This window comes from Chaetura pelagica, unplaced genomic scaffold, assembly GCF_000747805.2.
Source record: "Chaetura pelagica isolate M959 unplaced genomic scaffold, ChaPel_1.0 scaffold219, whole genome shotgun sequence".
NCBI classification, from domain to species: Eukaryota; Metazoa; Chordata; class Aves; order Apodiformes; family Apodidae; genus Chaetura; species Chaetura pelagica.
In genome coordinates this window covers 1,299,546-1,314,776 of record NW_009954552.1, presented here as the reverse complement: position 1 = coordinate 1,314,776, position 15,231 = coordinate 1,299,546, and the positions used below count along the sequence as shown (strand labels likewise).

Below are 15,231 nucleotides of genomic sequence, written 5' to 3'. Positions count from 1 at the left end.
TTCTGAGACGACAGGCAATAAAACACTTTCAGTATGCAAAAAAAACCACACATACAAAAAAAAAAAAATCAAGAAAGGAAAAAGAAAATAATTATCATAAATTTGCAAAGAAAATATATGCCTACAGCAGACTGCCTGTATGTCAGAATATGAAAATTCAGTTTTATTAACACAACATGAGAACTTTGTGAAACAGATATTTTTCAATGACTTGATGTTAGGTTTAACGAGTATTTTGTTTATAAAACATATGCATGAATGCTTTATCATTAAAACTTCCTTAGTTTACCATAATCCACTTGACTTTGTCTTCGGAAAACAGTAGCTTTTATAATGTAGTTGTACAGTAATACCAAGATTCAAACTACTACAGAAGATGGAAAAGAACTTTTCATAAATACAATGAAAATAATAGGAAATAATTGCATTAGCTGCTTTTGACTTTGAGAACAACATTCAATTCCTTTCCACCATCCTTCCTTCTACGCAGAAAATAAAAGGCTTCAACAGAGGAAGGAGATAAATTAAAATTGTCACCATTAGAGAAAAAGGAAACTGAAGAATGAGGAAGACAGAGCTATGCACTTTTAGATACAGTTGATAAATGACATTAATTTCACATCAAGACAGTCAGTAGTGTGATGAGACAACCAAGATAAGAGCCCAGATGCTACAGAAACTAACTGTAACAGTAAAGCTTTGTGCCACAGTTAATTACCAAAGACAATTGAAGAGGTTTTGTTCAGACCCACAACACTTATCAGGAGCTCTATTCCCTTACTATAGTGCTTCCCACAAAGATGTATTGCTTAGATAGTCCTAGTGTTATCACATTATTAACAGAACTACTGCCCTTCTGTATTTCCCTAATTTTTTGGAGGGGTGAATTATATTTGTGATAGTATACTTCTATGGTTAAAATGGGGAGTTCTACATTAAAAACATGTCCTGTTACATATACTAGTATCATCGTGTAGATGGGATGGAGACCTACAAGTTTATATCTCTGAAATATAAAAACTGAGATTTAAAAAAGTGAGTATTTGAGAGGACATTTTGGTTTACAAGATCAATGAAAAATAATTTTAAGGAATGAAAATAGATTTGATCTATAATTTAAAAATCTTTATTAGCTAGATCTTGAGCAAAGAAGAATGACTGATACAGATTGTTCTTCTGGTAGAGACCCAGAAGACACCATTAGAAATTAAGTTAATAGATAATTATATAAAATGGAGGAGGAAATAGAAATTACAAGCAAAGATGAGGTAGCAATTAACAGTTAGAGGGATAGCAACTGAAAGAACAAAATTCATAAAAGGAAAGTTGAATGGCAATATGGGACTAATGACCTATGAGAGAGGAAGAGAGAACAAAATAAAATGAGACCGAATAAATATGTTTCTCTCTTTATGCATTCTTGTTTCAAGAGGGATCACAGGAAAAAATAAGGTTTCGAATTCTCCACAGCTGGAAAAAAAAGCAGAAGACTGAAAAGGGAGAAAGGTACTACAAGTACCTACAAAGAACAAAATATTAGAACAAGACAGTTATGATGCAGGCACATAGATTATTTTTCAGAACGTTATGTATGGATGACATTTTTAAAAAGAAAATCAAGGAACTATTCCTATGTGTTAGTGTAGTGGCAGTGGTAGTGAGAGAAGGAACAAAGAGGCAGTAATAAAGTCAGGGAAAAACAAAGAACAGGGGAAAATTTTTACATCCTTTTTTTCCGGGTTCGAGACAGGATGAAACCAATTTTTCTTTTACTGACTTTTTTTTCTTTAAAGAGCTCTCTTTAAACTAGTAACAAGTTTTCCAGCTAGTGGACTGATAATGCTGGAATGTTTGTGTTACTGCTGAGACATCAACGTCACTTTGCTCTACTTGTTGAATCTGCAGCCTCAGAGGCTACCAAAGCAGAATAGTCGGGTCTGCAGCCCTCCCACAGGGAGAAGTGGACTAGATGGACAGCAAAACTGACCAAAATATTCCATCCCATATATCTACGCTAGCTCAGTGTAAGGTCAGAGATCACAGAAGACAAGTTCCTTCCTGCTTCTTCTTTCCTTCTCTTCCATCCATGGCCTCCACATGGGGAGGACCCCATCTATCCATCACCATTGATCCCCAGGCTCATGCATTCCTGACCCTTGTAACTCTCCCCTCAGTTCCTGTCTGCTCTGCCACTCTCTCCAGCAGTGCTCCGGGACATTTTGGAAGTGCTCACAGCTCAGGAGATGCTGTGGGGAGTTGCTGAGGGTGGGAAGAGGCAATAGGGTTTTGTACTTTCTTGAACATAAGTGTATATAATTGTACATATTTTATTTTATCATTAGTATTTAATTAAACTGTCTAGTTTAGTTTTCAATCCAGACAGTCTCTCTCCCTTGCTATCTCTCTCCTCTACCTGGGTGGGAGAGGGAGGGGATTGAGAGCATTATTGTTGCTGGTTCCATTGCCAATCCTGAGCCAAACCATTACACCTTTAAAAACATGATATTTGGTAAACTCAAGAGTCCATTTAGTACAATATCTGATTTTGCATGATAGACAGGAAGGAATACTTATTCTCTACTTCATAGAAGACTAATTACATGTAGGTTGATGAAGAAGCCAGTGGTGTAAAAACCAGTCTCTGCTTTCAAACTGTTACAGCTCTGAACAACATGGTTCAGGAATAAGATTCAACACATTCTGGTCTTTCCAGGACTGATATGATTACTACATGTTTGCGAATATTTCACATGTCACACTTTATTTGTATATACAAGAAAAGAACCGTAGACGTGCTTGGAATGCACTGTTTTTACTATGTGTATCTGTAATGGAAGCTATGGTTTTACCCTGGTTAGTCTTTCCACACAAACTATCTCTTTGCATACTGTGAACCTGTATGCAAATCAAATGGTATGCAGATTTCCACAAACACACTAAGCTTCCCTCACTGCACAACCACCTATGTCTGAACTCAGCGTAATAATGTCAGGTGGTACCATAGATGAACTGAATGCAGATTACCAGTTTAAAATTAGTTTCATCTACTTACAGTAGGAAAGTTGTAAAAGGCACTCTCCCACGGGAAATAATTATATTAGAAAATATAATAGCTAACTTTCAAGTATGGAACAAAACACTTCTATTATTTTCTGGTCTATTCATATTAGCTATCATTACCATTCAGAGTCATCAAATTATGACAAATCATTTAGATTCAATAACAATAGAAATTAATTTTATATGTATGACCAATATAGTTATGAAAGTTGAGTAACTACATGAATGTTAATATTTTTTTCCCTTTTTATTTTTAAAATTAGACTCTGCAGAAGTCTTTCACCTGCTTATTAGACAAATAGCAGGGACTGGGGAACAAATTATCTCCTTTTTCTTGGGAAAGTTAGACATCTTGAACTTGAAGGTCATTGTTTAAATGGAGTGTACAGGGATTTGGGTGGAAAGGGTAAAGTGTACATTCAGGAGGTAACAATCTGTACCATCCATTCAGTAATAAAAGACAGCAAATATATTTCACAAATATCAATCATGACAATTAAACTTTCTTAAGAAAATATATCTAGCACAAAAGTAGTATTTCCATCTGTCTCTCCTAGACTAGTTATAAAGCTTTGATGTTGTGATATTAGAGGAAAGTTACAAACTAATTTCCACAGAAGCAATACATAAGAAAAACTGATTGCATAATATAGCACCTCAAAGAACATCTGAACTGCATTTCTAAGAGGGAAAAACAAAGATCAGTATTTTTTTGATCTTCAGTTTGCTTTATAAGACATAAAAATAAATAAACATATTAAACCATGGTCTAAAATAATATAGACAACTACCCTTTGTATTTTTTTAATTCTGTGAATGGTGTAGACTACTCATAGATATGCATATGCATACTCATAGACATACAAAAAATGTCATAAAGCGTCTAGCTGAACAAAGATACAGGAATACCTTTTGTTTCTAGAGTGTACAGTACCATTTGCCCAGGAATTCACCTGCTTATTAGACAAATAGCAGGGACTGGGGAACAAATTATCTCCTTTTTCTTGGGAAAGTTAGACATCTTGAACTTGAAGGTCATTGTTTAAATGGAGTGTACAGGGATTTGGGTGGAAAGGGTAAAGTGTACGTTCAGGAGGTAACAATCTGTACCATCCATTCAGTAATAAAAGACAGCAAATATATTTCACAAATATCAATCATGACAATTAAACTTTCTTAAGAAAATATATCTAGCACAAAAGTAGTATTTCCATCTGTCTCTCCTAGACTAGTTATAAAGCTTTGATGTTGTGATATTAGAGGAAAGTTACAAACTAATTTCCACAGAAGCAATACATAAGAAAAACTGATTGCATAATATAGCACCTCAAAGAACATCTGAACTGCATTTCTAAGAGGGAAAAACAAAGATCAGTATTTTTTTGATCTTCAGTTTGCTTTATAAGACATAAAAATAAATAAACATATTAAACCATGGTCTAAAATAATATAGACAACTACCCTTTGTATTTTTTTAATTCTGTGAATGGTGTAGACTACTCATAGATATGCATATGCATACTCATAGACATACAAAAAATGTCATAAAGCGTCTAGCTGAACAAAGATACAGGAATACCTTTTGTTTCTAGAGTGTACAGTACCATTTGCCTAGGAATGCCTCTTAAAGCACTCAAGAATAAGAGTGACTTTCCTCTACTGTCAGTGCATGCATGCACTGTTTTCTTAATATGAATGTTCTAAGTAACATACAAGGTTGCATTTGATGTCTTTTCATCTCTTCTCAAATTTATAATCTTTTATATAAAATCAATGATACAATAATGTGTCATAAGTTTGTCAAACAGTATGTGGCATTTTCATTTGCTAAAAGATCGTTGAATAGAACAATTTGTTTTCCTTACCCATTTCAGACATCTCTGGCACAGTAACAATGTATGGTCCATCTGTAAATTTTGGTGCATTGTCGTTGATATCCTGTACTTTGATAATAAATTCAGATTCAGGTTCGAGTGGCTTGTTTGTCCGTCTATCAATAGCTTGGGCATGAAGCACATAGTGTGTCTTCTGCTCTCGATCTAGGCTTTTGGTTGAATGGATGTCTCCAGTTGTGTCATCAATAATAAATATAGTACCTGCCCCTTCTCCAGTAAGAATATATTTGACTGATCCATCACCTTTGTCGGAATTGGAGTGCAGCTGCAGAATATACACACATAAAATAAAATGACATATTAAATTTCATAAAAGTTATTGCACATAAGATACAAAAAAAATATACCATTATTTTAGCACGATTCTGCTTAGTTTTTAACCTGCCCACCTCCTGTCATAATTCCTCATATGCTATCTCTGGCAAATCAATGATTTTATTAAGAATCATTTCCACTCCAGCATAGCTAATTTTCTAAGCAAGGATTTCTTTGGTTCTACGTCCATTTTAGAAAACTTCCAAGTAAAAAATATTCTAGTAACCACGTGGGTTTTATTATTTGTTTTGGTTGGTTTTAGTCCTTCTAGTAGTTATCTTACAGCAGTTATTGCTAGAAACTGCCTTAAACACTAAGCCAAAGTAGTCACACTGAAGATTAAGTTTGCTACAATTACTATAGTTCAATTCCACTACCTATATTATCTTCTGTGACCTCAAGGAGAGCATCATATACTGAAAAAGAAAACTGCATAGTATGGCAATGACAGATGTCTGTGCAGAATTATTCTGTCCTCCAAGAACACATATTTTGTCTGGGTTTTGTTTGCTAGTTTTTAATTAGGAAGTCACTTAATTTACTTGTATTGAAACTCTTTACAATGAAGAAATTAACTTTGATAAATACTTCCAGCATTTTCATTGTTCTTAACACACCCTTCATGCTATGAAACATACATCATGTGTATTATACCCCTCTTTCAGTAGAATAAAGCTTATAATTTATTGGGGGGGAAGTCACTATGTACCCTGGGTGTATTAAGAGCTGTCATGCAACAGCTATCCATTCAGTCTCAGTGCTTCTAAGTTGACTTTAAAGAATTATCTGTTTATATTAAAAATTAACGTGTTCTCTAAGGACACAAGATTTTTTGACAGATTGAGAGGCTTTGTGGTTTGTTTTTTTCTAAAGTGACTTTGAGAACAGAATGTATTTATTGAGGTGCACAATAAGAACAAAGTGATAATGCAGAAATTAACAGCTTCAGGTATTGTGAAGTTATACTGTGATGTTAAGTTTCCCTTAAACTTTCTAATTTTAAGAACTCATTCATTCTTATCCTATTTCCCTCACTATCTCTCAGTATCTGCAATGTGGTGTTATTAAGTTTCTATATAGAATCTGAGCAAAGTAGAATAAAAATGCCAGATATCATTTTTAATTAATGGAACACATGGTGTCAGCTTCCAGACTACTTTCAATTTTCAGTTCAGAAATCATTTAGGGTTGGATAGAAAGAAAGACTTTTGGAAGTTCAAATAATCTTTCTGACTTAAATCATAAAATATAGATGTGCTGCTGTTTTCTCACTTTCTCCTTGGGTTTTTTTGGGGTTTTTTTTGTTTTTGTTTTTTTTTAGCTAGGCCTTTGTCTTGCCTTTAAAATTATCTAGCTTTCTATTTGTTCAAGGAGTAAGCATATAGGGCTTGACGATCTTTTTAATCTTGTGAATTAAATCTATGAAATTCCGGTGTTGCACCTAATGTATCTTGTCCTATAGGGGGGTTTGTTAGATGAAAGTATAATAAAATTAAGACTGTCAGCTCATATAAACTTCAGCCAAACTTCAGTCAGTGCACCATATATATATATCTGAGTCACAAAGAGGTCTGACTGAGTAACCAAAACAAAACTGGGTCACTATTGTGGACTTATTTTCACAGTATCATTCTGGTTGGAAAAGACCTTCAAGATCGAGTATAACCACTCCCCTAACTCTGCAGCATCCACCACTAAAGCCTATCCTCTGGTACCACATCTGTCTGTTTATATGTCTCCAGGGATGGTGGCTCAACCACCTCCTTGGACAACCTGGATCACCAAGGCCAACTAGTGCCCCAGAACAAGAAAACCCCAAAGTTCACACCATGTCCCTGAGGGCATTGTCCAAGTGTTTCTTGAATATTGCCAGGCTCGGTGCCATTACTGCTTATCTGGGGAGGCTATACCTGTGCTCCACCATCCTCTGGGTGAAGAATAAAAAGGGTCTATTTGTTTGGCTTTGCCTTTATAGGACAGCAGGACAGTCTTACACCTTTCCTTTAGAGTAGTGATGAGAAAAATTCTGGTTACATCTCTTCTTATCATCAGACTAATACTGTATTCTATTAACAAAGGAATAATTCACTCAATGTAAATGCTAGGAATCCAAACTTCCTATACAAAATGTTCTTTAAAGTGATTTATTCTTAAAAAAACATGAATAGCAGTTATTCCAATATTCTAACCCTGGTTTGCTGGCATTAAAAATTTTCAGAAATAATCAGAATTGTTTTTCTCTTGCTGAAGGTTCTTTTTTTGATAAAATGATTCCTAAGTGTTAGTGTTTGCAAATGTTAACCTTTGCCTCAGAAAGACTGTCTCTGATTTATGGAAAAAAAAAAACAAACAAAAAAACTGACAAGAAACCTAGGAGAAAATTTGTATTCCCAGGATAATGACAAATTTACTGAGTTTACAAGCCTATAAGGAACACAAAACTACCCAAAGCTGAAAAAAAAACCAAACAAAAAACAAACAGAATAATCTTTATCCTCATTCTCTCCTTTTAACTCTGTATCGGTATATGTAAAAGCATATTCAGATACACTGCATAGAGATGCCAGCAAAAATCACTGTATTCATAACTGGAATTATGAAATAAGGTTCCAATTAAGAAATGAGTTACATAGAAAGGTAAGAGATCAACAGAAAAAGGAACAGCTGTAGAACTTAAGAAGTAAGCTTTCTTCTAAAAATCCAAATATCAACATAGACATGATGTTGCAATATTATACTGCAGAAAGACACATTCAGAAATTCACCGTGATAGCATGAAATGCATGGAACATTTGGAAAATTAAGAACATTAGATATTTTATGTTGTACAGAAAAAATACTTGTAATCAGTGAAGAAAATCCAGCTACTTTTTGAATCAGAAAGCTTGTATGTCTAACAAGTAATATAAGTTAGGTAACACAAAATATTCTTAGTTGATTGCATGGCAAACCAATTATATGTTATTCCTGCTAAACATCATGTTACTCCACAAACTCCAGTTGAAAAATGCAGCATAGAATGCCATTACATGAAACTCATCTGGGTATTAATAAATATTGAAAGCCTTCAGTTTGCATCTGGCCCTTTACCCTGCACTTGTAAGGAAGCAACTGAAAACAAAAGAAAGCTAAGAGAAGTTCCTGCTTCCCTACTTCCTGATATTTCTTATATTGTTTGAAATATAACACTTACATTTATGCCTTTTAATTTCTAATGCTACATTTTAAATTCACATAGTGAATACTGCATAACAAAAGGATCCTTCCTTTTTCAGTTACTTCATATTCCATTTTTTTTCTGCAAAGTAAATATGAAATAACTGATTATCTTCTTTAATACTTCTCTCTCAGTATAAATTGGCCCAAGGAGAAAAATATCTAGGATTCTCTTAAACGCTTACTTGTCATATGTGTTGTGCTGAGGAGAGACTCAGGGAGTCCCTGCTTTAAGACTATACCTACTACATGAATTCATGCCACTGAGCATGCCTCACTTCTTTCTTTTCCCTGCTTACTATGAAATCACCTACACAACAGGTGGTTGTTGTGGTTTGGGCCTAACCAACAACAAGGAGTCAGCCACATGGTCATCCACTTCCCGCCTGCGCCCTCCCCAAACACAAATACAAACACATACACCCTGTGGGATGGGGAGGACAAAGGCCAACTAGAAGCTCGTGAGTTGAGACAAAGGACAAGGAGGGTTTCATTCACCATTTATGGTCACGGGCAAAACAGATTCAACTTAGGGAAGAAAAATACCAGTTTAATTTATCACTAACCAGATGCAAACAGAACAAAGCAAAAAGAAAACACCTAGAGACCATATGTTACCCCACCCCTCCTTCCTTTCCGGGTCCAAATCACTTTGTTCCCGGTTTCTCTCCCTCCTTCCCCCCAGCGGCACAGGGGGACAGGGGATGGGGTTTGGAGTAAGTTCACAGGCTGGTTGTTCCAGCTGCTCCTTCCACCTCAGGGAGAAGGATTCCTTACAGTCCTTCCCTGTTCCCCCATGGTGTCCCTCCCATGGCAGAGAGTCCTTCACAAACCTCTCATTCATGAATCCTTCCCACGAGGTCTGGAGCTGCTCCAGTGTGGGCTTCCCACAGAGTCATGAGCTGCTTTGGGAACAGTCACCTCCCTTGGAGTGGGGTCCTCCACAGCTGCAGATCCAAGTCTATGGACTGAAGGTCCGTATATGTGCCCCGCTAGGTGCCTTCAGGGGATGCTCCCCTCTGCTCCTCCATGAGTGCAGGGGACAGCCTGCCATCCTGCCATCTCGCCATCTTCTTCTCTGGCACCTCTTTCCCCCTTCTTCCACACCAGCTTCGGGATCTCTACTTCCACACTGCTCTTACCTCTCCAGCTCAGCTCTTATCTTTCCGTTCTGCTCCCAGGTCTTGTATCAGTTCTTTCATATGTTAATTGTAGAGGCACATCTATTGTCTCTCTAATGGCTCCCTGGCCATTAGAGCTGGGGGAGCTTTGAGTAACTTCTTACAGGAGCCACCCCTGGGGCAGCTCCCCTGCTACCAAAACCATGCCAGAACCAAACCAGCACACAGGTTTCTTGCATGAAAGCATTTCTAATCAGAGTAAAAACAATTCACTGCTTAGTTTAAAAATGCACGGTTTGGGAGATGGTACTTCTGCAGCTATGTCTAACTATTTACAAAAGATAGCAAGAGAGCAAAATCTAGCTGGACAACAGTGCACTCTCTCTGTTTGGGACTACTGTAATTATTTCACTTTCAGATTGATTTGACAGGGCAGGGGTGGGTGGGGGCATTGATGCTGCTAAGCAATGCAGAATCAAGCCAACCATGTTGTAGTCATTAGTTCAAATCTAATTTGTGTGGTCTGGTGAAGCCATCTTCATTCAGACCCTTAGAAAGGGTGTGGTCATTTCATTTCAATGAGATACCATCACCTCTGCCAATTACTACTGCAAGAACATGAACACACAGAGGATGAGACACCCACACACTGTAGTAGTGTCAATAAATAGCTTATATAAACACAAAATATGGTGTTATTTTTCCCCTGCTGTGCCAGTCAGAGATAGTTTGAACACTGCAGGAGTCTCTTAATTTAAAAAGAAATACAAATGAATCACAAACTGAAACATGATTACTCATAATGTTGAAATGAGTAACAGGCATAGAAAAGAAATACAAGGTGTGAAGGACCAGATATTTCTTCACACAAACATAACATGCCCTTTAGGTCAGCAGTCATAACTGGCTTAAAGATGGCTGCTCCACGTGGCACTCTGAACCCTCTCCTGGCTGCCTTCTCCGCCAGAAAACAACAAATCGGAGGCCATGAGGGGGCAGCTGCTGCTGGAGAGGCCCCGTGGCCAGAAAAACGGCAACAATGTTGCAAACCGCTAATCCGCCTGGTAACAGCAGTGGCGGGAAAAAGTCCCCGCCTGATTGGCTGAGAAGCTCTAGAAATAAACCGGCCAATTGGGAGCAAGGGAGACCCATAAAAGGGGCAGTGTGCGCGCGGCTTTAGGGGGGTGGTTTTGCACAGACGCTCGAGTTGCTGCTGCTGCTTTTGGGAGCTGACCTGCGCCTTGGGGGTGCCTGCCAGCCTGAGGTCCCCGCTCCTGTTTCGGCTCCTGCTTTACCAGCTAGTCCCTGCACCCGACTCGTCCCGTCTTGCCTACGGCTTTTTGTAGTCCCAGCTCTCGGCTTGCCTATGGTCCTCAGCTGCATTGCCTGCGGTCCTGCCAGCCTGCCTGCGGTAACTGCCTGCACCTTCCCACCTGCGGACCTAGAGCATCTCAGGAACAAAGTAAGGAATTGTATTTTGGGTATAATTCTCTCCCTAAGGTGATCCTCTCACCTGCACAAAAACCACGGCCCTATACAGGACAAGTGTCGGGCATATCCCTCCTTCCTCCTCCCCTCATAGATAATTAATCTGGGTGTGTTAATAAGGTGTGCCTATATATAAGTATTAAGGCATATGTTAGTTCTTGGTATTTGGAGATTAAAATATATTTCACAGCTCCTATGTGCTTTAATTACCCTTTTGAACCTCCTGCCCCAAATTGTTTTATTTTTCCCCTCAATAAACCGTGTGTTAGTAAATTCTAATTGAGGATTGGCTGCTGTTATTGGAAGCACTAATGAGCACTGAACAAGTGTCTCACCCGAAAAGTCAGTGCCGAAGCCACTGCTCCTCTGTGAGAGGCGAGCGCCACGTGCGGACCCCTCGGCAGATCCCGATAAGCTAAATTCACTCCAAAAAGGAGATACAATAGGTCACAGATCACAACACAAGGAAAACATGCCAAACCTAATACAGCTCTCTGATTTCTGTATCAGAGGTTTTAACTATGACTATGAAAGCATAACCTTTCAGTAGGTCTTAGTTTCTATCTTAGTCCCCCTCATCTGATGGTTATATACTGCTCTGTGATACTAATTTTTTAACTGCTACTTAAAGAAGTTTTGTGGCTTTTTTTTCCTTCTTAAATTGTTTCGACTTGCTTCCCTAAGCAATCTCACCTTAGACCCCAAGCCCTATTTTCTAAATGACTTTGCAGACCAATGGTTTGCCTAGTTAATCACTGGAGACTAATCCAGCTTGCACTCCCCACCAAGCCCTCCCTAGTCTCCTAGGGCACCCCCAATCCTGCCCGCAATCAGTACCCCATGTCAGCCCCCAAGACCACCAGTCCCTGCTCCAGGAACACTGCAGCGGGGTCTATCTCCAGCTCGCCACAGCTCTGGCCCACCTGGCCATGGGTCCCACCATGCTGAGCTCATCTGATGGGCCACATCCCAGCCTGGCCTGGCCTCAGCCTGCTCCCATCCCCCCGTTGTCCAGAGCTGGGCCTGCCCCAGTGGTCCAACACTGGCTGTCGTGCTCCTGGCTGGCCTTGCTATGACCCACATGGAGAATTCCCCAGTGCCCCAGCTTCAAGGAGCTGTCCCAGTCTGCTGCTCCCTGACAGCATCATCTCCCATCGCCCAACTTCCAGTCAGTGCAGGCTTCTGAATAGTTTGCAGAAATGCTTCTGAAAAAGTTACTTACCACTTCTGGGTTAGTTATGCTACTAACAAGAACATATCTATTAAATATTCTGAATCTCTCCACAACCAGCAGCCACCAGAAAGCATTTAATTATCAACCCCTTTTTGGCATTATTCCACTCCTCATTTCTTTGAATTTTTAGGGAAAGAAGAAACTGAAAATAATAGCTGAAGAGCACATTTAGAATGTCACCTTCATCAACCCAGTGGGATCCATTTCTTGACACATTTAATAACAGGTTGTATTCAAGACAATTTATGACAGTTCCTACACCTTTAACTAGACTATATCAGCAGTGTATGACTGATTTAACAAAGTAACAAGAAAGGTGTCTTTGTTTTGCTAAGACTTAAGTATTTTTCTTCCATCACTCCATTTAAAAGTTTAACTTCCTTTTAGTATTCCTGCACATACTGCAGAAGGGCTTAATTTTCCAAAGGCATGATTAGAAGAGGTATACCAAACTACTCAGTTAATGAGTTTTCTTTATATTCTTATATTATTTTTTTATATTATTACTTTTAAAATACTTATAATTTTTTGCAGCAGCATAATAACTGCTGACAAATGAAAGCACAGATCGTAGGCTTATTGCCCAGTTAATACACTATTGTTACTGCTACTAACTACAAAGCTACAAAACCTAAATGTGAAACCAAATTGGGTGGCTACTGCTTACACCTTTTTCTTAAATATTTTAGCTAATACTCAGCCAAGCCGTACCTGTTGAAAGTCAAGAAAATGGCCAGAAATAGGCTGAAATTACGGGATAGTATAGAAGCAGGTAAGAACAGGAAAGAAGCATGTCAACAAATTCTATAAAACCAACTAAAAAGTTGAAGATGAAGCCAAGACTCTGCTCCTGTTGTGAACATGGAATGCTAACAACTCAAAGTGATCACCATTCATTCCTTTGCTCGCCTACGAAAGCCAAGCTGAAATCAGGAAACCATGCATGACGAGAACAAGAAGTAAGCTTTGATAAGAGGGGCAACTGCAAAGTATAACTGTTGTCTATTAGTGACTGAATTGTGCAACTACTTCCTCTCATCTTCCCCTCATTTGCTTTAACTGAACAATTCGGATTCTTGGTGTGTTGTGTCATTGGCATTTTACAATTTTTAATTGGACTGTCTACAAATTCTTGAATCTGGATATAAGATAAGAGCTGTTCAGTTGAAAATAAAATGTTATTAAGAGATTCCCATAGGTGTGCTAAATTAAAATCTGAAGCTGATGCAAAAAATCAAGAACTACTACGCTAGTCTACTTAATTTAATCACAGTAGATGTGGTTATGTACATGCAAATTTATATTATTTTTAAACGACTGAGTAGAATTAATTTTAAATGTATAGTTAACAAATAATAAAAATTAAAAATAATATGCACAGAATTCCAAAAGCAAAACCTGAGTTCTGTTAGTGGCACCATCATTATATATTTTGAATAAAGTATTATCTTCTGTTTTGGGGGAAGTATGTTCTTTCAAGGAGAGCAGCAGAATCTCCCCTTCTCACTTCTGTTGTCATTGCCAGTAAGTTTAAACAGAACACAAGAAGCCCCCAGCACAACACTACAACTGCAAAGTCTACCAATTTGTGCCCAGTCTAGAGAAGTGACAAAATAATTCCCAGACAACACGAGCTATGAGCTTTAACAGAGAATACAAGAATATATTAAAAAAGAAAGTACATGTGTTACTTTACTTTTGTTATGCAGAACTATTTAATGCTTCACTAAAAACATAAAAATTTAGATATATATACAAAGAATTAATAGTACAATACTAAAACACTTAGTACAGAATGTTTGAATCTTCTCTTTAATAAGAACAGTAATCATGGTGACTTCCTTTAATGCTTATGTAGAAACAACATATATTTTAAAATAAATTATACAAAAACTTAGTATTAAAAGCTGCTTATAAAATGATTTGGAATGGTGCGCACTGCAAAATCAGAGTCTAACCAATACTACTGAAATGTTCCTTTTGCCTGTGCAGTAAAAGCATCCTCAGATTTGCTGCAGACTTGCTTCCTTTGGTCTGAGGTATAAAATATGTTGTAAGAAAACATACTGTTCTAGGCAATGTCACAAGTTTTGATGGAATTTTCAGAGGGAATCATTAGCCCAGGAGGTAACTGTAATATCCATAAATTGGATACTATTTGTCCGCAAATTGAAACAAAACTATTCCACACCCTTGTCAAATGGGAAGGAAATACAGACTTGTAATTGCCCTCTGAATACTGGTTTTGTGTGGCAAGATTTTAATAGTAGGGGGCTAAAGGGGGCTATAGGTGGCTCCTCTGAGAAGCTGCTAGAAGCTTCCCCCGTGTCCGATTTAGCCAATGCCACTCACTCCAAGATGGACCTGCTGCAGGCCAAGGTTGAGCCTATCAGCAATGGTGGTAGTGCCTCTGTGATAACGTACTTAAGAAGGAAAAAAAAAACAACCTGTGCAAATGCAGCTGAAGAGAGGAGTAAAAATATGTGAGAGCAACAACTCTGCAGACAGCAAGGTCAGTGGGAATTGAGGGGCAGAGCTACTTCAGACACCAGAGCAGAGATACTCCCTGTAGCCTGTGGTGAAGACCATGGTGAGGCACGCTGTCCCCATGGAGCCCGTGGTTAACAAGGTAGCAGATACCGACTTGCAGCCTGTGGAGGACCCCATGCTGGAGCAGTTGGATGCCTGAAGGAGGCTGTCACCCCATGGAGAGGCCACACAGAAGCAGGCTTCTGGCAGGACATGCGGAGATACAGGAGTCCACACCGGAGCATGCTTGCTAGCAGGACTTGTCACCCCAAAGGGTTCCCATACTGGAGCAGACTCTTCAGGAGGGACAGTACCCTAATAAAGGGATTCACACTGGAGAAGTTTGAGACGAACTGTATTCCATGGAAAGGAC

General features: G+C 38.4%; 1 protein-coding gene across 1 annotated transcript in view; it reads right to left on the bottom strand.

Annotated features, from left to right (window-relative positions):
• CDH18 (cadherin 18, type 2) overlaps positions 1-15,231 on the bottom strand; it is a 167,058-nt gene that overhangs the window by 121,786 nt on the left and 30,041 nt on the right. Inside the window, exon 2 of the mRNA XM_010005082.1 lies at positions 4,926-5,220. Within this exon, the coding sequence (XP_010003384.1) occupies positions 4,926-5,220 (295 nt within the window). The remainder of the gene's footprint in view (positions 1-4,925; positions 5,221-15,231) is intronic.